This window comes from Nycticebus coucang, chromosome 4 (genome assembly GCF_027406575.1).
Source record: "Nycticebus coucang isolate mNycCou1 chromosome 4, mNycCou1.pri, whole genome shotgun sequence".
NCBI lineage: Eukaryota > Metazoa > Chordata > Mammalia > Primates > Lorisidae > Nycticebus > Nycticebus coucang.
The window spans coordinates 69,750,608-69,772,164 of NC_069783.1; the positions used below are offsets into that span (position 1 = coordinate 69,750,608).

The window sequence follows — 21,557 nt, forward strand, 5'->3', positions numbered from 1 at the left end:
GAAGGTGATAAAGTGAGACTGTCTCAAAAAAAAAAAAAAAAATCTGTGGGACCTGGTCTGGTCCTGTATCTTTTTACTGTGTGATATAGCTCAAGAAATAATTGGGAGATTCATGCCAGTACAAACTGAAGTAAGTGAATCATTCAGCTGCTGTCTTCACAATAGCAGGGACTACCATTGCTTGTTAACCCAATAGCCTCTGGTGCCTTAGATGGTACTTGGTGTGTAGCAGACTGTACTTGTTCAGTAGTTGAAAGGAAGATCCAGAATCTCATCATTTGTTTTCTAGGTAGGAGTCAATCTTATCCAGAAACAAGAAAATAACAACTATCCAGTTTCCTTCTAGCCCAGAGATTTCCTGTTTCCACCTCTTCGTTCAAAGCTGTGTGTATTACTGCCACTATTAGATAGCACTAGTAAGTGCCTATTATATGCCAGGCAGTATTTCAAAACTAAATTCCAACTTTTATTATAACCTGGTGGGGAGAGAGGTGTCACACCTTTACAAATAAACTGAGGTTCAGGCCAAAGGCACAAAGAAGATAGTAAAGGTGGGATTCACTCAGGTCTGTGACTTCCACGCCCATTGTGTTTCACTTCAGCTTTAACCATATTAGGAAGGAAAATTGTGCAACTAAAACTATGATCCATCTTTAGACAAAAGATCTCTCACATATACCACACATATCCCCCATATAGTATAATATTTTTCTTTTTTGAGATAGTCTTACTTTGTTGCCCTTGGTAGAGTGCTATGGCATCATAGCTCACAGCAACATCAAACTCTTAAGCTCAAGTGATTCTCTTGCCTCAGCCTCCCTAGTAGCTGGCACTATAGGCATCCACTATGATGCCCAGCTAATTTTTTTTTAGTAGAGACAGGGTCTTGCTCTTGCTCAAGCTGGTCTCGAACTCCTGACCTCAAGCAATTCACCTATTTTACTCTCCCAGAGTGTTAGGATTATAGGGATGAGCCACCAAGCCCCACCAGTATGATGATGATTTTGTGACCCAACCTTAGGTAAAAGAGGACCACTGCCAACAAATGCATTTTATTGAGATTTTCAACAGCTGCCATTTAGTTTGTATAGCAAATTTTTACAAAGTAACTTTTTTCCATTTTTCTATGAAAATTATTTTCATTTAAAGTCGCCTCCTCCCCCCCCACAAAGAAAGATTAATAACTACCTGTGTAATAATTACTTAGGAAAAAACCAAAAGCAAAAACAGCTTTAAACACTGTGAAACAGGGATAAGGGCCTGAAGTCCAGACTTTCTGGGCCTGTTGGAGGTGCTAGGCTGCCCCAGGGTGACAGCAGCACTTCATTTACCCCCACAGCTGGGCAGCCACGCAGAGACCCTCAGAGACTTCTTGTGCCCAAAGCTCCACTCCCTTTCTCTTCACCTTTGCTCTGCACCTTCCTCCACCCCACTCTTAAATGTGTCCACTAAACACAGCACGATCTTTAACATGTTTAGCTTTGTAAATGGAGACATAATACTCTATTTCAGAAGTTCAGAGATTTTCCCCCATCCAGTCTCAGGGAGGAAAAAATATCTAATACAGCATTGATGGTTTCTGTTTCTTGTCCACTCATTCATATGCTCATACCGATTAAATGGGTTTATCTTTTAAAAGTCCTGACCTAGTAGCCAGCACAAAAGTTCCTTATAAAAAACGTTTGCAAAATTATTGTTCAGTTCAGTAGCAGTTCAGGCTCATTATGTGGAGCTTAGAATGACAAAGCTGGTTCTGATAAGTAGTTCTTTTGACATACACAGCATCTTCGCCAAATGAGTCCTATGTTCTATGTTTGGAGAGTTCCATTTAGACCACAGGAAGTTAAAATCAAAGTTTAAAAGGGTCTCTGATGACAAAATGGTATATCAATGAAATACTACTCAAAAATAAAAGGAACTGGGCAGCGCCTGTGGCTCAAGGAGTAGGGTGCTGGTCCCATGTGCCGGAGGTGGCGGGTTCAAACCCAGCCCCGGCCAAAAACCACAAAAAAAAAAAAAAAAAAAAAAAAAAAAAAAAAAAAAAAAATAAAAGGAACTACTAAAACTTGTTAACATGTCAAGGATGAACCTCAAAAATATGCTAAGTAAAAAGAGCCAGACACAAGAGACCATATATGTGTGATTCCACTGACAAGAAATGTCTAGGAAAGGCAAATTTATAGAGAGAAAATAGGAAAGTTGTTGCCTAGGGCTGGGGTGGGAACAGGGACTGACTATAAATGAGCATGAAGGATCTTACTGGGAGGAAAATATCCTAAAACTGAGTAATGGTCACAACTGCATCACTGAGGAAAGTTACTCAAAATCACTGAATTGGACAGCTGAAATGGGTGAATTTTATGATATGTTAAAATATGCCTCATCAGGGCGGCGCCTGTGGCTCAGTGGGGAGGGCGCCAGCCCCATATGCCGAGGGTGGAGGGTTCAAGCCCAGCCCCGGCCAAACTGCAACCAAAAAATAGCCGGGCGTTGTGGCGGGCGCCTGTAGTCCCAGCTGCTTGAGAGGCTGAGGCAAGAGAATCGCGTAAGCCCAAGAGTTAGAGGTTGCTGTGAGCCGTGTGACGCCACGGCACTTTACCCGAGGGTGGTACAGTGAGACTCTGTCTCTACCAAAAAAAAAAGCCTCATCAAAGTTTTTTTTTTTTGTCCCTGCCTCAAAAACTACCCTTCAAACATTAAACATTTTTGAAGGCTCACACTCAACAGGACAGGATTATTAGTGTTGATTTACAGAGTGAAATGTTTTACTGTTTTATAGTAAACATTTTAGTAACATGTTTCAATGTTTTACTATTATCTCTATTTTTATGGCCTAGAATATTTACTATTTTTAGGTGAAAGGTAGCCAGTAAGAAGGTAGGATTAGAGAAGGAAGCTCAGCAAATGTCACAAATGAAACTCAACAAAATCTGAAGGGGCTTTTCCTTTTAAAATAAAGATGGTGCATCTGTCCCTCATACAGTTCTCTCCTGTCCCCTGGAAATGGAAGATGTGAATCTCTTGGCAGACACCCTGTAGAGATCAGTGTATCCAGCTGTCCTATTCTCATGACCCCTCCCTCCCACAAAACCAGACTGGGGACTGGGAACAGCAGCAGGGGTTGGGCAGAAGGCAGGAAACTTGTGTGTTTTCCTTAGGTCAGCCTCCTGCTCCCTTGTTGCTGTCACCAGTAGCAGCTTCAATACAGAAGATTAAAACAAGGTAAAAACCAAAAACAATTCTTCTAAGTTGTGACTAACCAAGTCTAGAGATGAAATTCACAAGACAGCTAAACAGCAGCAGCAGGAGGTACTCTGTACTCTATAGTGAGACCAGCAGAACTTATGATCCCTATGGGGAATGAGGAGTGAAATGATCCACATGGGGGATTGTGGGCTGAGGCAGGAGGAGCTCCAGATCCCCTACATATCAAACCAGGATCAATCCTGTTCTCTCCACCCTATTCTCAAACTGATGATGTTTACATTATTCCAGAGAAGAGTGGCTGGGGATAAAGTCTTTCCCAGTAGGTAGACATCTTCAAATCTTGAACAGATTTGTCAGGTCTTTACTGGATCTCATACCTCAATATCAACTAAATGAAGAAAGATTATTAGCCAGTAATGGTGGGACCTTTACTGAAGAAGGCTTATGCCTCCAATGACAGCAAGGTAGACAGCATGGGGTTTGCAGCAGCCCTAATGCAAGAAGATTCATTCAGGCTGTTTCCTTTGGCTATCTCTTCATACAACCTTCCTCTCCAACGTGTGTTAACTGCCAGAGTATTCACCTGACCTCCTTACTTACCAATCTGTCCAAAATCAGGGAAAACTTTGCCATTGCAACAGTAAACAATTTGGAAAATGCTGTTTATTATTTCACTAAAAACATTTATTTTAAAGACAGGGTTAGCATTATAACCTTAATTAAAGAGATCCCAGCTGCTAGGACTTTGGAAACTAAGGGTGCTACAAAGGTCCAGCCTTTTCTTTATGATCTTTTCCTCATAATTTGTTTGACCTTATGTAATTTCCAAAAGTCATCTACTGTAGTCAGATACTGATCCAAGGACCCAGAGCTGCCTGTACCCAGCCCTAGACTGTATCCTTGAATTTTCTGCTGCAGTTCAAAGGCCGGCAGAAACCGAAAAGGCATTCCTTTGTATTTGTATTCCCTTGAAGAGATAGTGATAAAATTATTTTCATCCTGGAGTTTTAGAGTCAAATAAATAATCACAATAATCAGAAATCACTTAGTAATAAACTAACACTGGCTGATCCAGATTAGCAACTGTTAGAAAGTAGTTTCACTTTTATACACGTTCTCAAACTTCCAGTTGCCATTTAAAAAGTTAGAACAGCGTAGGGGCTTAAATTCAACATCAAACTAATCACTTATAAATACAAACCTCACCAATACAGGATAAAGTCCAACCTGGCTTGTACCCAGAATCTTGCTCTAAGGAAAAGTCTGAGACAGAGGCTTGCAGCCTTTCCTCAGTGAGGGTCCAACAAGACCCATGTGCATTTTCTGTGTAGAAGGTGGCAAACTCTAACTATAGCTGAGCCTGTGATGTGGGTGACAGTTGTGCTTCCACCTCACAACATAAAATAGATGGCAAAAAGAGTTGGGCCTTAAGAGGAATTGGATGCACAAGTCCTGCATAGTATAATAAAAAGAGTCACTATGCTGGCTGCTTCCTGAACCTGGAGTTGGCACACTCTGTCTGAACAGGACTGGAACCTCCAGCCCTACTTTCCAGGCTCCACTGGCAGGAAGTTTTCTTAGTCCTGGCCAAACATGCTTTGTGGAACCATGCTGAAAATTGACATCCAAAATGGACCAACAGAGCAGAAGGAAAGTTGAGTCCCTTTCTTTCTGCAATCCTAACACATTTTCAAAAGCCTTCAGAATTCTGAGCTTAGACAGGCTAATGGAGGCTGAAGGAGGACAAGCAGCTTCAGAAGAGAGAGATTTCCTCTACTCAAAGAATTTCCAATGCCCTGTCTTTATTAGAGGTAACAGACCCAGATGAAAGCTGAATCTGGAATAAAGACGTTTCTTTATTCATAGTCCTCCTCCCTGAAAAAGAGTTAACAGTTTCATTCTCTGAAGGTAGAAGCTTTGGGAATTAACATACTAGGCAATACAAGTCCCTTAAGCTACTCTCCTATGACACATGACAACAAAGGAGGCCATTTCTCAAATGATACTATCTTACAGACTTAAAGGAGGCAAAAGATGTGAGTTGGTATGTTAACTCTGACAGTGACATGAGCCTGCAGCTGTTCAAAAGTCAACAAAGGAGATCATAAATAAAAGAATGTCTTAAGTTTTCCTGACCCTAGTCTTTTCTTTCCAACCTCTGTCCCACATCCACATACTGAATTTACACTGACTTTATCTCAAGCTACCTGATCTTTACCTTATAGGCTGGTTACACAGCACAGTAGCAGCCAGACAGAAGCCACTGTAGTTCTCTGGCCAGGACTGGATGCATTCTTGTTTACACACCATAGTGCCATCTATACACACCAAGGTAACTCCTGGCATCCAGTTTAGTTTCTTGAGAACATCAACAAAAGACCCCAGTGAGTTATAGGCAAGAAAGACAAAAGGCACATACCCAGAAAGGTCATCCTAGGAAACTCACAAAACTGGGTATGCGGGAACAGTAATATTTTATAATAGCTGAAAATATCCTGGAGGGTCAGGTATACAGTCACACGGGTCAAACAGGACTCACTCTCCTGGGCTGTTTTTGAGTTCCTTTCCACAATTCTGTTAAGATGGCAACAAGCATCTTAACAGAATTTAGCTTCTTGATAGTGTTTTGTTTTCTTTATGGCCCTCGGTAGAGTGCCATGGCATCACACAGCTCACAGCAACCTCCAACTCCTGGGCTTAAGCGATTCTCTTGCCTCAGCCTCCCAAGTAGCTGGGACTACAGGCGCCCGCCACAACGCCCAGCTATTTTTTGGTTGCAGTTCAGCCGGGGCCAGGTTTAAACCCGCCACCCTCGGTATATGGGGCCGGCGCCTTACCAACTGAGCCACGGGTGCCGCCCCTAGTTTTGAAAAATAGATTTCCTTGAAAAACTGTATACTAATCTGATAGAATTAAGATACTGGGAGGATGGGGCTGTCAAAGAAATAAATTATCCAAATAAACTTAAGACAGAAAAACAAAAAACAAAAACAGGATTAAAAAGGATGACTTCTTCAAACCCATGCTGATGGCCAGTACAGAAGGCCTTTCGTATGCCTTTGGTAACAATGTCTTTTCTGAAAAACAGAATAGGGTGGGGTGGAAAGGAGATGGGAATTAATACCACGAGGGACAATGTGGCAAATCAGCAGCGCTAGTACTTATAAATGGTGAATCTGATGGTAGCTGTAAACAAAGGCTTAAGAATGGTACAACATAACTAAATGACTCAAGTGACAATCACAATCAGTCTCCAATTCTGATCATAACCTTCATCAACCATCAAAAGAGTTACCACAAACCAAGTACTTTTAAGTCTTTGTGTTTTCTCAAATGGGGTTCAGGGCAATCCCTGGAGTCAAGGGAGTGGAGCGTCAAGTTGTGGTTGTACTTCCTGCTGCTGCTGCTCACCCCTCTTCCCATCGCTCCACAAGTGGCTCTCCAGGTGTTTGCTGCCCTGGTTAAGTACACAGCAGGGTGGGAAGGGCATTTCTTAAACACCCAGTTTTCCTAGGTCAGCTTATTTTGTCTAAACACACAATAGAACATTGCTAAAGAAGGGGGGGGGAATGCAATTTCCTTAACTAGAGCTAATTAAAAACAAAACAAAATAGGAAACTGCTCCAAACAAAATTCAGTAGAATGAAAGAGAAATACTCAGAGGCTTGTAGAGTAAGACTGAGCACATTAGTTACTCAGTCACAGTATCATTAAACCACCATTTCCCTTCCCTGCTATGCACCCCTCCCCGACCCTCCCCCCTCTTCAGGTCCAACTTATTGTGCATCACTATCCCCAGATGTGGGGACAAAAAAGTCCTTCTCAAAGCTTTCTTAGCTTAGTACTTCACTCCTGGAATAAACTCCTTGGCATCTGGGTTCAGGTTACTTTTGCTCTGAAAGAAGAATGAAAAGATAAATCCTAAGGCAAGCTGTACTTTAAAACTTATTTTCTCCCTATTTCCATCATTATCTGTACATTCTCCTTAACTGTAGAAAGAAATCAATTCCTTGTAACACAGGCTGTCATTGATGGGCTGCTCTCAACATCTCCTGGCATAGCCTTGAGCAAGTCATCTCCTTTCTGCTTTAAACCCCCATTCCCTTCCTCAGAGGACTGTAAGTTTGATTCCAAAATGAATTTTCAATTCATTGAGTACCTTAACTTGGTGAAAATTCGGTTAGTCTATCAAACCAGTTCAGTTACCACAAACTTTTTAATTTTTTTTAGACAGTTTCACTTGTCCAGACTAGAGTGCCGAAGTGTCAGCCTAGCTCACAGCAACCTCAAACTCCCAGGTTCAAGGGATCTTCCTGCCTCAGCCTCTGGAGTTAGCTGGGACTAAAGGCATCTGCCACATGCTCAGGTTATTTTTTCTATTTTTAGTAGAGACAGGGTCTTACTCTTGCTGAAGCTAGTCTCAAACTGTCACGCTCAAGTGATCCTCCCGCCTTGGCCTCCCAGAGTGTTAAGATTACAGTTGTGAGCCCCCAGACCTGACCTCGCAACCTCTATTATTTTTTTCATCTTCCTGTACTCTGGTTCTCTTCTCTCTTGTGAATATCCACAACTTTAGCAAACCGTAGGGTACAATAATTCAGAATGTAAGTTATGTGTGAACTATGTTGCTCTCAATGTCAGAATTCTGATACTGAATGTAACATAAAAGGAAGGAAATTCATTTATCTTGTTTTCTAATTATAAGTGGAAAACAGCCTCTCAGGAGTATGCTCTTTTTAAAACGAACAAGCAATTTTTTTTTTTTTTTTTTGTAGAGACAGAGTTTTCACTTGGCAGAGTGCCATGGCATCACACAGCTCACAGCAACCTCCAACTCCTAGGCTTAAGCGATTCTCTTGCCTCAGCCTCCCGAGTAGCTGGGACTACAGGCTCCCGCCACAACGCCCGGCTATTTTTTGGTTGCAGTTCAGCTGGGGCCGGGTTTGAACCTGCCACCCTCGGCATATGGGGCCAGCGCCTTACCGACTGAGCTACAGGCGCCGCCCCGAACAATTAATTTTTATAACAATCACTCAGAACTATATTAAATCTAGATTTAGGGGACAGTAAAAGAGAAGGACACTGGCAAATGATAATTTGAAAAGACATCTCTTCACTGTTCATATTTTTATCCTTAATCTCAATTCTAGTTTGAAAAGCCTACTAGGAATTAAAGGTTGGGACACCGGCAATAGTAATGTTTTCACAGTGCCTTAAGAGAAGCAATCGTTTTCAAAGCACCTCCGTATAAATGCCCATATGATGAGGGAAGAAAAAGCAGCCCAGAGGGCTCCAGAGACTTGTTGAAGGTTGTAGTATCAGAAACAGAGTCTGTGACTCCAAATTCTATATTCTTTTCACATGTTACGTGTGGAACTATTAATAATTTCCATATTACATGTGGAACTACATATGGCTCTTACCAAAATATCTTCAGAATCATGTCCATCACTAACCGACAGTCCATTTAACTGCTGTTGCAACTGTCCCATCGCCTGAGGCAGGTCTCGTGACGGAATAAACCAGTCTTGGTCTTCTTCATCCAGCATCTCCTGGAAGCAGCGATCCAAAAAGTCTTGTTCCTGCAGCTCCTCTTCCACCTAGAAAGTAAAGGGGAGAAGCTCAGACTTAATGTCCCAGTGGGACTCAACCCTCTCAGTTTTTTTTCCCCACCTCTTTCCTTTAGAGGTTATTACTCTGCAATTAAAAATGTCCTTGTGTGAGATATAAGAATTCAGGTACTTCTGATGACTGGCTAGAGAAAATGCAGTATTTTTTTCAACTGAATTTCATCAAAAATAAGATGGAAGAAAGTTACTCCAAATAGCAGAAATTCCAGGTCTTTACAACAGATCTTCTAAGATCTCTAATATATCACATAGATATTTTTCATTTATATATGTGGCACTTGTGGAAAATCATTTTAAAGCTTGAAATTCTTCATCTTAAGTTGAAACTCTTCACAAATTGTCCATTTTGCTAAAGTATGAAAAAGATACAGGAAGGATGTAAACAGTGTATTACCTGGATAGTAGAATTTTTTTTTTTTAACACTCAATTCACTTTATTATTGCATAAAACCCTATGTTGTAGCCACAGCTGGAGCCTGGGTCCTCTGCACAGAGACTCTGGTGTGGGTCTTGACAAGATGGTCAGTGAATTCTTGGTAAGGAGACTTGGTGAACACTGTCTCCTTCCAGAGATCAGGAGTGAGATAGCTATAGGTCTTGGAAATGGCATCAAAAGTGGCCTTGGCAAAGTTGCCCATGGTGGCAGTGCAGCCCCTAGCTGAAGTGTAGCAGTCGTCAATCCCAGCCATCATTAGCAGCTTCTTAGGCACAGGCGCTGAGACAATGCCAGTTCCTCTAGGAGCAGGGATGAGACGCACCAGCACAGAGCCACAGCGCCTGTCACCTTGCAAGGAACAATGTGAGGCTTGCCCATCTTATTTCCCCAGTAGCCTCTCCGCACTGGGACAATAGAGAGCTTGGCCAGGATGATGGCACCTCGGATGGCAGTGGCTACTTCCTTGGAACACTTAACACCCAGACCAACGTGACCACTGTAGTCCCCAATAGCAACAAACGCCTTGAACCTGGTCCCCTGACCAGCGCAGGTCTGTTTTTGCACTGGCATAATCTTTAAAACTTGAGGGCATCCTTGAGAGATGCCCTCAAGAAAAAAATCAATGATCTCCAGATTTCTTAATGGGCAGAGAGAAAAGATATATCTCCTCCAGGGATTTGATCTTCATGTCCTTAACCAGGCGGCCCAGCTTGGTGACCGGCATCCACTCTTTGTCCTCGGCCTTTGCCTCCGCGAGCTCCGCAGCCTCGGCCTCGGCCACAGATGCCGCTGCCGAAGCCTCCAGGGAAACCACCACGGCCTCCCATTCCAGGGCCCCAGGGGCCTCCAGGCCCTCCCGCTGCACCGGCGCCATCAGCCATTTGGTGTTTTCGTCGGAAAAGAAGCTGGATAGTAGAAATTAAATGAAACCAATTTTCTGAGCTTCTGAAAAATACGTTCAGAACCTTTAAAAGACATACAGAACACTTTGGGGGGGGCTGGGCTTGTGGCTCCGTGGGTAGGGTGCTGGCCCCATATACCGAGGGTGGCAGGTTCAAACCTGGCCCCAGCCAAACCACAACAAAAAATAGCCGGGTGTTGTGGTGGGAACTGGGCACCTGTAGTCCCAGCTACTTGGGTGGCTGAGGCAAGAGAATCGCCTAAGCCCAGGAGTTGGAGGTTACTGTGAGCTGTGATGCCACAGCACTCTACCAAGGGTGATAAAGTGAGACTCTGTCTCTATAAGAAAAAAAAAAAAGAACACTTTTTGGTCACTGTTAGAACATTATATAATCAATAGAGCAGTGGTTCTCAATCTTCCTAATGCTGCAACCCTTTAATACAGTTTCTCATGTTGTGGTGACCCCCAACCATAAAATTATTTTTGTTGCTACTTTATAACTGTAATTTTGCTACTGTTATGAATTGTAATGTAAATATCTGATATGCAGGAGACCCCAAAGGGGTCCTTACCCACAGGTTGAGAACCGCTGCAATAGAGTATTCTTTTGAAGCAAGATGAAATATATGAACATTTAAACAACTCCACATTTTATTTTTCTTTGAGACAGAGTCTCAAGCTATTGCCCTGGGTAGAGTGCCATGGTGTCCACAGCTCAAAGTAATCCTAAACTCTTGGGCTTAAGTAATTCTCTTGCCTCAGCCTCCCAAGTAGCTGGGATTACAGGCGCCCACCACAACGTCCAGCTATTTTTTTTTGTTGTTGTTGCAGTTGTCATTGTTTAGCTGGCCTGGCTGGGTTTGAACCTGCCAGCCTCGATGTATGTGGCCGGTGCCCTACCCACTGAGCTACAGGTGCTGCCCCAAACTCCACATTTCTTAAACACTGCCCTAAACCAAAGCAATATCTATCTATGATGTTTTATACTTCTTTGCATAGGGCGGTGCCTGTGGCTCAAGGAGTAGGGTGCCGGTCCCATATGCCGGAGATAGCGGGTTCAAACCCAGCCCCAGCCAAAAATCACAAAAAAAAAAAAAAAAGGGTATACTTCTTTGCATACAGGTGGCGCCTGTGGCTCAAAGGGGTAGGATGCTGGCCCCATATGCCGAAGGTGGCGGGTTCAAACCCAGCCCCAGCCAAAAACAAAACAAAACAAAACAAAAAAAAACTTCTTTGCATACATTGTTAATTCTTAGTAAAGAGTGTGGTTCACAGCTTGGCTCCCATAGCACAGTGGTTACAATGCTGGCCACATACCCTGAGGTTGGTGGGTTTGAACCCGGCCCAGGCCAGCTACACAACAATGACAACTGCAACAATAAAATAGCCATGTGTGAGGCAGGCACCTGTAGTCCCAGCTACTTGGGAGGCTGAGGCAAGAAAATTGCTTAAGTCCAAGAGTTAGAGGTTGCTGTGAGCTATGACACCACGGTATTCTACCAAGGGCAACATAGTGCGACTCTGTCTCATAAAAAAAAAGTGTGGTCACTGCAGCTTTTAGTAGCAGTTCTCAATCTGTGGGTCGCAACCCGCAGGAACTGTATTAAAGGGTCGCAGCATTAGGAAGGCTGTGAACCACTGTTTTAGAGTGACTAACATTTGGCAGTTCCTTTCCTACAGGCTGCCTGGTGACAGACTCAGAGCTCACCAGCGCCACCACCAGAAGGAATGCAATCAAGAAAAAATAAGCACCCAAATTAACCTATATAGTTACCTTGTGAATTCAGAGGAAAAGTCACTAGTAGTAAGACTTAACAATATTTAAGAGTATTTAAGAATATTTAAGACTAGTGCAGTGGCTTATGTCTACAATCCCAGAACTTTGGGAACCTCAGGTGGGAGGATCAGAGAAAAGCCGGGGCAACACAGTGAGACCTCATCTCTACAAAAAAATTAAAAAAATTAGCCAGGTGCAAAGTGGTGGACCTGTAGTCCTAGGTACCTAAGAGACTGGGAAATGAGGCTTGCTGGAGCCCAGTCGTTGAAAGCTATAAAGAGCTATGATTGTGCCACTGTACTCTAGGGTGGGTGATAGAGAAAGACCCTATGTCAAAAAAAAAAAAAAAGAATAGTATCTCAACATTACAACCAGCCAGACATTTTTCAATCTCAAGAAAATTAGATAGCTATGAAGTGCTTAAAATACAACAATGAAATACTTCCTAACCACAAGGTTTAATATGAGTTAGGTGGTCTGGATAGATGATCAAATTAGTCACAACATTCCCTTAAGCCAAAACCTTATAATACAGAGTAAGGCCCTAACTCTTTTCAATTCTATGAAGGCTGAGAGAAGCAAGAAAGCTGCAGAAGCAAAGTGTGAAACTGGCAGAAGCTGGTTTGTGAGATTTATGTCTCCATAACATAAAAGTACAACGTGAAACAGCAAGTGCTTATAGAGAAGTTATCTAGAAGTTCTAGCGAAGAGAATAATGAAGATGGCGACAATAAATCACAGATTTTCAATGTAAACAAAACAGCCTTATCTTGGAAGAAGATGCCATCTACGATTTTCATAGCTAGAAAGAAGGAACTGCTTACTTTCAAAGCTTCAAAGGACAGGCTGACTTTCTCGCTAACGGCTATTGCAGTTAATGACTTTAAGTTGGAGCCAATACTCATTTACCATTCTGAAAATCCTAGGGTCCTTCAGAATTGTGCTAAATTTACTCTGCCTGTGCTTTGTGAATGAACAACAAAACCAAGATGACAAGCACATCTGTTTATAGCATGGTTTACTAAATATTTTAAGCACACTGTTGAGACCTACTGGTCAAAAAAAAAAAAAAAAGATTCCTTTCAAATTATTATTGCTCATTGCCAATGCATCCAGCTACCCAATAGCTCTGATGGAGAAGTACAAAGAGATTAATGTTGTTTTCATGCCTGCTAACACAACATTCTACAGCAAAGGATTTAGACAACAAACGATTTAGAATATCACATATATCACATAAAGTTAATTGATAAAGCAGAAGCAGAGTGTGAGAGGACTGATTCCAATTTTGAAAGAAGTTCTACTGTGGATAAAATGCTATAAAATGACATCGTATGCTACAGAGAAATCTTCCTGAAAGAGACAATCAAAGCAGCACAATCTTTTGTGAAAGCAAAAGTCAATTGAAGCAGCAAACGTCATTTTTGTCTTTTTTTTTTAATTTTTGAAGTTAAATTAAAAAAAATTTCCTATATAGAGAGACAGGATTTCATGATGATTCAAATTCCTGGGTTTAAGTGATCCCCTCCTGAATAGTAGGGACTACAGGCATGTACCACCATGTTTGACTCCATTGTCTTATTTCAAGAAATTGCCGCCACAGCCACTTCAACCTTCAGCAACCACCACCCTGACCAGTCGGCAACCATCAACATTGAGGCAAGACCCTCCACCAGCAAAAAGATTATGATTTGCTGAGGCTCAGATGATCGTTAACATTTTTTAATAATAAAGGCTTTTTAATAAATGTGCATTGGGTGCTATTGTAACTTTTTAAATATATGTATTGGGAAACCAAAAAATTTATGTGATTCATTTATCATGTTATTCACTTTATGTAGTGGTCTGGAACTGAAACCATCATATCTCCAAGGTATGCTTGTACTTTACTTCTGTAAAATTTCATCTTAGTGAGAAACATACTTCAGATATAGAAGGTCAAACTACCTTTCTAAAAAGTTTTTAGAGTTTACATTCTTGCCACTATAAGACTTTAGAGAAAGAAGGAAAATATTCATTATATACAATTTTGCCACTCAGATACAAGTACTCTTTTATCATCTAGTACACTTCTTTCCATCATTTCTTAGAACATAATTTTTTTTTCTCAGCAAATTTACTTCCAAAAAGATTAGGGGAGAGAGGGAATTCATGAAACTTAGAACATAATTTTCATCCACATATGGTAGTATGGGAAAAATTATATCTGCAAGCTGGGCACAGTGCCTCATGCCTGTAATCCCACCAACTACTATATAGCTTTGGTCCTATCCCTCAGATTGGATATTTATATTTTCAATGTCACTAATTTTTATATCATTTGTAACTATGGTTTTGATACCCTAGATAGATAATGGATTATTATAAATACCCCAGTGGTATTAAAAAGTAATGTCTTTGCTATCGTAGCATATAATCCTTAATATCCTTTTATATAAATACTCTATATTCTTAGAATGTTTTGCCTATTGAATCAAAGCATCTAGTATATTATCTGGTCAATAAACATTTGCTGAATGAATAAATCTATCAAAAGTTAAGGTCTCCCACTAGGATATGGATTCTTCCCTGTTTTAACTTTTTTCCTTTATATATTTCATTGCTATATTACTTGAAAAAACATTCATAAATATAAAATTTTCATTGTGGAGTTTATCTAAGTGAAATTTAATATCCTTCCCTTCAATTTCCACTTCATCTAGTATTGATATTGCCTTCTTTGTAATTTTCCTGGTGTTTTTTTTTGCATTCTTATTTTCCCGTTCCAAAGCATTTTATTTCAGATATTTCTCTTGTAGGGCCTTTACATGTGAACCTTTTCCCCTTATTGTAGAACTAATCCATTTGCTTTGCCCAAGAATTAAAGAACTAAGAAAATCAAGCGGAAGGAAAAACGTTACCCTTAATCTCAACACCCACACATGAATGAACATTATTGACATCTTGGAATATATCTATCCTGTGTTTTACTTACCAAACACCCCATGGGAAAATAACAAAAGCTTAGAGAAATAAAAATCTCCTAGTTAGCAATGACCCATAAGATTTAAAAATTAAAAAAAAAAAAGATTTGGGCGGTGCCTGTGGCTCAACGAGTAGGGCGCCAGCCCCATATGCTGGAGGTGCTGGGTTCAAATCCAGCCCCGGCCAAAAACTGCAACAACAACAAAAAAAAAGATTTAAAAATTTATCAAGAATTTTTCATCGTTGGGGTGGCGCCTATGGCTCAAGGAGTAGGGTGCCGGCCCCATATACTGGGGGGTGGCGGGTTCAAACCTGGCCCCGGCCAAAAAAAAAAAGAATTTTTCATCTTTTTCCACAGCATGGATTGCCAGTGAGAGTGTATCTTACAAACTGCATATAATTAGATTACACCCTCCACCCCTTTTTTTCCTTAGCCCAACTGAGTCTTTTTTTCTTCTCTCTTGAAAATTCTTTGTGTGTGTGTGTGTGTGTGTGTGTGTGTAGATGTGGGGGGATCTAAACCATTCAATTATAACTAGTACATTAGGTCTTACTTCTCCTCTTACCTGAGTTATACTTATGACATCTTGAATGGGTGACACTGCCTTTTATTAGAACTTAATCCTTTTCTCCTCAAAACTACATTTCAATCGGTTCTATCAGGCTCACAGTCAATAACAATATTTTCAACAGACCAGTGAATGTCAATTCCAGTTTTCAAGGTTGTAAGTTGTTTCCATCTTATTCTATGTTTTCTTAGATATTCTACTGAAAAGTCAGAAGATATTTTATTAGGGTTTCTAGCTAGAAACTAATTTCTTCTTCCTTAAGATCTAATACAAGGTACACAATATGTAAAAGCATTTCTGAACTACCATGAAAGCTATACTAGAAATGACATGGGATTGATGGTGGTAAGGACTGCACAGTTCACTGTGGTGAAACGTAACATACAGGCATACAGAAAAACTAACATCTATCATGTTAGACTCCTAAACCATTCTGCTTCTCAGTTAAGGAAGGACAAAGGTTTCTCTGAAATAGCCAATCCCCTGACTCGAAATCACATTAACAGTTTGAAAATAACATTGGAAACCTGTGAAATGTTAGGGTTAAGGGAATTGAACAATTGTTTACCTGCTCAGTCTTCTTCTATTTTTTTTTTTGAGACAGAGCCTCAAGCTGTCGCCCTGGGTAGAGTGCAGTGGCATCACAGCTCACAGCAACCTCCAACTCCTGGGCTTAAGCGATTCTCTTGCCTCAGCCTCCCAAGTAGCTGGGACTACAGATGCCCGCCATAGCACCTGGCTATTTTTTGGTTTGTAGTTGTAGTTAGAACTTAATCCTTTCCCCTCAGGAAAAAGGATTAAGTTCTTACTAAAACTACAACCAAAAAAATAATCAATTCCGGGCTGGATTCGAACCCCCTGCTCTGGTGTATGTGGCTGGCGCCTTAGCCACTTGAGCTGCTCAGTCTTCTTAGGGCATGGTATTTGCTGTGGTACTAGAAGCTTCCAAGGATATAGCCGTCATTACTTTCCTAGCTCTCCTGAAACAAGTTATTACAACTTTTAAAGCTTCTTAACAGTCTTTCCTGAAAGATTGTGTGTGTGTGTGTGTGTGTGTGTGTGTGGTGCATGTGTGTTTCTGCAAGCCCTTAGCTTTCCAGCATTTTACCATGCACCCTGCCTCAGTTTGATAAACTCCTACGTATAGGAGATTATAATTGACCCCACAGGTCAGATACATGCCTCCTAACAGTCCCAGTGCAATCCTGATCAGTGGGGTTCAGAGCATGTTAGTAAGTATTGGTAAAGCTAGTAAACTTTGTTTATGCTCTCAACAATGTATTTTTCATTCAGAGGCTAAGTAAAGACAGAGAGGAACACAGAGGTCAACACAAGAGCCAAATAACAACCTTTCTAAAATCCCATGCCAAATCTATCTTCACTGAGAATTCTTAAAATTCTTTTATGCCTGCATTTATTTTCAAAACGAAATGCAGAGTTTCACGTTTCCTATAAGCATATAAAAGCAACAAATCACAAAATATAGAAAAAGAACCTCACTACCATTCTGCTTTTTATTACTCCACAGTTTAAGCAATTAGTTTCACATTGATCATTATAGACAGCTATAGAACCACAGTGGTTTTTAGGATTAAAGATGGAATCAAGGCAGGATAAAGGAGCTCAGCCACCTTGGTTTGATACCAAGGGCTTTAAGTCAATCCTCCGGGTTTGGGAGAGTCCTGTTTGATTTAAATTCCAGGAATCTGCTAGAGTGGTTTATAGTCACATAGGCAAATACAATAAATAAATCTATCCAGAATGAGGCTTAGAACAGGGCTTCTCTGTAGCAGTTACCGTGTAATATGAACTATACTTAAAGGGCATATCGTATAATGTGGGGTGGGAGGTACAGGCAAATCTATTTGTTTATACATGGGCTCATCATGTGAGGATTTTCACATATCAACTGATTAATCTCGTGTTTTGTCCTCTTTTAATCATTATGATACAAAGATATCAGTATCTTCCTCCATGTCCTATCACTCTGGTCTCTTACTAGCTGAGGATGTTTCCTTATTACCCCAGATGAGGCCTCCATGTATTTTTGAGTTATTCTAAAGCCACTGTACTAATTTCTTTTGTAATAGACTTATAATAAATTATAGCTGTTAAGCTACATGTATCATTAACTTTTCACTTCTTTCTTTACCTGTCTGTTGAAATCCTCTTCATTTTCCATCCACATGTACTCTGCAAATGGGTTTTCCTTCTCATCGTGCCCATTTAACCCTTGGTCCTCTTTGGATTTTACACTGGGTGATGTATTTGCCACACTAGATCCATTCATTATGATAGAACCTAATTAGAAGCAAAAGAAAAGATAAAATCAATATGCAGATCCAGGAAATGTAAATGTATAATATTTACTTTCTTCCAGAAGCTTCTACAGTTATAAGTCAAAGATTTTAGCTATGAACGGAAATTGTTATAAAACCAACCATTTCCTGAAGTTATCACCTATACAGATGTACAATTCTGTTTTGTTTTGTTTTTTGAGACAGAGTCTCACTTTGTCATCCTTGGCAGAGTGCTGTGGCACGTAGCTTACAAAAGCCTCAAACTCCTGGGCTCAAGAGATACTCTTGCCTCAGCTTCCCAAGTAGCTGGGACTACAGGTGCCCGCCACAACACCTAGCTATTTTTTTTTTTTTTTTTGCAGTTTGGCTGGGGCTGGGTTTGAACCCGCCACCCTCAGCATATGGGGCCGGCGCCCTAGTCACTGAGGCACAGGTGCCGCCCCAACACCTAGCTATTTTTTACCAATGGAATTTTGTTCTTGCTTGGGCTGGTCTCGAACCTGTGACCTCAGGCAATCCACCTGACTCAGCCTACCAAGTGTTAGGATTACAGGCATGAGCCACTGCATTTGGCCTTCCATGTTTAAATAGTTTGAGAAAATGCATTCTTTTTCTTCTTTTTTTTCTCAGAGACAGAGTCTCACTTTATCGCCCTTGGTAGAGTGCTGTGGCATCACAGCCTACAGCAACCTCCAACTCCTGGCTTGGGCAATTGTCTTGCTTCAGCCTCCTGAGTAGCTGGGACTACAGGTGCCTGCCACAACGCCGGACTATTTTTTGTTGCAGTTTGGCCAGGGCCAGGTTTGAACCCACCACCCTTGGTATATGAGGCCGGCACCTACCGACTGAGCCACAGGCACCACCCTGAGAAAATGCATTCTTTTTATTTATTTATTTATTTTTTTATTAAGTCAGTTGTACATAGTTAATGTATCATTAATTATACATATTTAATGTATAATATAATTCATTATATCATGAATATATTTATGCCATTATGGTATTCAAAGTGTTGATTATCTGTACAAATTGGAGTGCTTACATCCTACTATTAACATAGCTTTCACCTCATTTACCCAATTACAGTGTTAAGACATTTGTGTTCTACACCTGATAGACCCAACTTGTACTTGCCATCATTTATTTATTTATTTATTTAGAGACAGAGTCTCACTTTATCACCCTTGGTAGAGTGCTGTGATGTCACAGCTCACAGCAACCTCCAGCTCTTGGGCTTAGGCGATTCTCTTGCCTCAGCCTCCAAAGTAGCTGGGACTATAGGCGCCAACCACAACGCCTGGCTATTTTTTTGTGCAGTTTGGCTGAGGTTGGGTTTGAACCTGCCACCCTCGGTATATGGGGCCAGCACCTTACTCACTGAGCCACAGGAACCGCCCAAGGAAATGCATTCTTAATGAACATTGTAAGCACCTATTCCTTATTCTCAAGCTCTGTTTTTCTTTTCTTTTCTTTCTTTTTTTTTTTTTTGTGTGTGTGAGACAGAATCTCACTTTCTTGCCCTCAGTAGAGTCTGTGGCATCATAACTCACAGCAACCTCAAACTCTTGGGCTCAAGCGCTTCCCTTGCCTCAGCCTCCCGAGTAGCTGGGACTACAGAGGCCCACCACAATGCCTGGCTATGTTTTAGAGATGGGGTCTCGCTTTTGCTTGGGCTGGTCTCGAACTTGTGAGCTTAGGCAATCCACCCACCTTGGCCTCTCAGAGTGCTAGGATTACAGGTGTGAACCGTCGTGCCTGGCCAAGCTCTATTTTTCTTTAAAATGTATTTCGAAAAATAATACATGTTCATTATATTTGTAAACAAAAAGGAGAAAATAAAAGCCACCAATTGTCCAGCCATCCCAGAGTTAAGAACGATTAACACTGTGGTACATATCACCTCCTGGACCTCCCCTTTGTGCACGCAGATATAAACACACACATTTGGCAAGTATCCATTCTCAATAGTAATAGGATCATGTCATACAAGATGCTCATCATTTGCTTTTCTCATTTCTATGTTAATGTAGTCACATCTTTTGGGGTGTTCTCAATGTTTCTGTATTATAAAAATTGGATGAACTTCTTGTGTTCATCTTTTATTATGATTTCCTTAGGATACTGCCTAGAAATAGAACTGCTACACTGGAGAGTATGCTCTTTTTTAGGGCTCCTGATTTACTGCCACATTGCCATAGGAATTTAAATTCCCAGTGGTGTGTAAGTTTCTACTCTCACACATTTGTGAGTATTATTGTTTTTTAAACTACTGCCATCTCATAAAAGGAAACTTGCATTTTATTGTTTATATTTCCTTTTTATTGAGGTTGAATAGTTTGAGATATGTTTACTGGCCATTTCTATTTTTTTTTTTTTTTTGTAGAGACAGAGTCTCGCTGTATCGCTCTCAGGTAGAGTGCCATGGTGTCACACGGCTCACAGCAACCTCCAACTCTTGGGCTTACGCGATTCTCTTGCCTCAGCCTCCCAAGCAGCTGGGACCACAGGCGCCCGCCACAACGCCCGGCTATTTTTTTGTTGCAGTTTGGCCGGGGCTGGGTTTGAACCCGCCACCCTTGGCACATGGGGCCGGCACCCTACTCACTGAGCCACAGGCGCCGCCCGCCATTTCTATTTTTTTATTTTGTAATTCTCCTGCTAAAGTACTGTCCCCATTTTTCTATTGCGGTATATATATCTTTTCCTTATCTTTTGTAAAAATTTATTACATTTTACAAAGTAATTTTTAAATAAAAATTTACAATTTACAACTAAAAATATTTTACTAATTCTATTTTCTTTTCTTTTTTTTTTTTTTGTAGAGACAGAGTCTCACTTTACCACCCTTGGTAGAGTGCCATGATGTCTCAGGACTCACAGCAACCTCCAGCTCTTGGGCTTTTGCGATTCTCCTGCTTCAGCCTCCCGAGCAGCTGGGACTACAGGCGCCCGCCACAAAGCTCGGCTATTTTTTGGTTGCAGTTCAGCAGGGGCTGGGTTTGAACCCACCACCCTCGGTATATGGGGCCGGCGCCCTACTCACTGAGCCACAGGTGCCACCCACTAATTCTATTTTCTTAATGTTTTTGGTGACAATATTTGCTGCCTTTAATTTTTGTCTATGCCTTTGTAAAGTGCATATATACTAAAAAATTATTTACTTTGGCTTCTAAATCCATTTTTACTATCATTTGGAATATGTCTTTTTTCTCTTTATCTAAATCTTTAACTTTCTTCAAGAGCCATTCCAGTCTTTACTTCCCCTTTCTAAGCTATTGTATCTAATGAGTATAGCATTAACACTACTTGTTTCATACGTATAATTTTTCTCCTTCCGTTTAGATTCTCAACTCCAGAAAAGCAAGATTGAGGTGTACATTTTGTAACTCACCACGATATTAGGAATCCATAAATACCAGAGGCTGGCTTGTGCTTAGGCAACCTTCTCTCTCTATCCTATCCTCCTTCTACTTCAACTACATCCCATCTCACTCCAACCCCCCAAGGGGCTTAAGTTTTCTTTAACAAATTATTTCCTCGGCTCATTTCCATCTTAGCAACATTCATGAAAAAGTCCTTCTCTGCTTCTGGATACACTAAAATATTTTTTCTTAATCCCTTTACAGTTTTACAGGCCAAGGTGGGAAGTCTGCTTGAGGCCAGGAGTTTGAAACCAGCCTAAGCAACACTGAGACCCTGTCTCTACCTAAACCAGAAAAATCAGCCAAGTGTGGTATTATGTGCCTGTAGTCCTAGCTACCCGGGAGGCTGAG

At 41.0% G+C, this 21,557-nt stretch overlaps 1 protein-coding gene across 5 annotated transcripts in view; it reads right to left on the reverse strand.

Annotated features, from left to right (window-relative positions):
- Nucleotides 1–2,048: 2,048 nt before the first annotated feature.
- PAIP2B (poly(A) binding protein interacting protein 2B) overlaps nucleotides 2,049–21,557 on the reverse strand; it is a 113,323-nt gene continuing 93,814 nt past the window's right edge. For all 5 annotated transcript variants that reach the window (XM_053586931.1, XM_053586932.1, XM_053586935.1 and 2 more), the window contains 3 exons: nucleotides 17,637–17,785; nucleotides 8,631–8,807; nucleotides 2,049–7,102 (listed from right to left, as the gene is read on the reverse strand). In XM_053586931.1, the coding sequence (XP_053442906.1) occupies nucleotides 7,046–7,102; nucleotides 8,631–8,807; nucleotides 17,637–17,785 (383 nt within the window). In that variant the 3' untranslated portion in view covers nucleotides 2,049–7,045. The remainder of the gene's footprint in view (nucleotides 7,103–8,630; nucleotides 8,808–17,636; nucleotides 17,786–21,557) is intronic.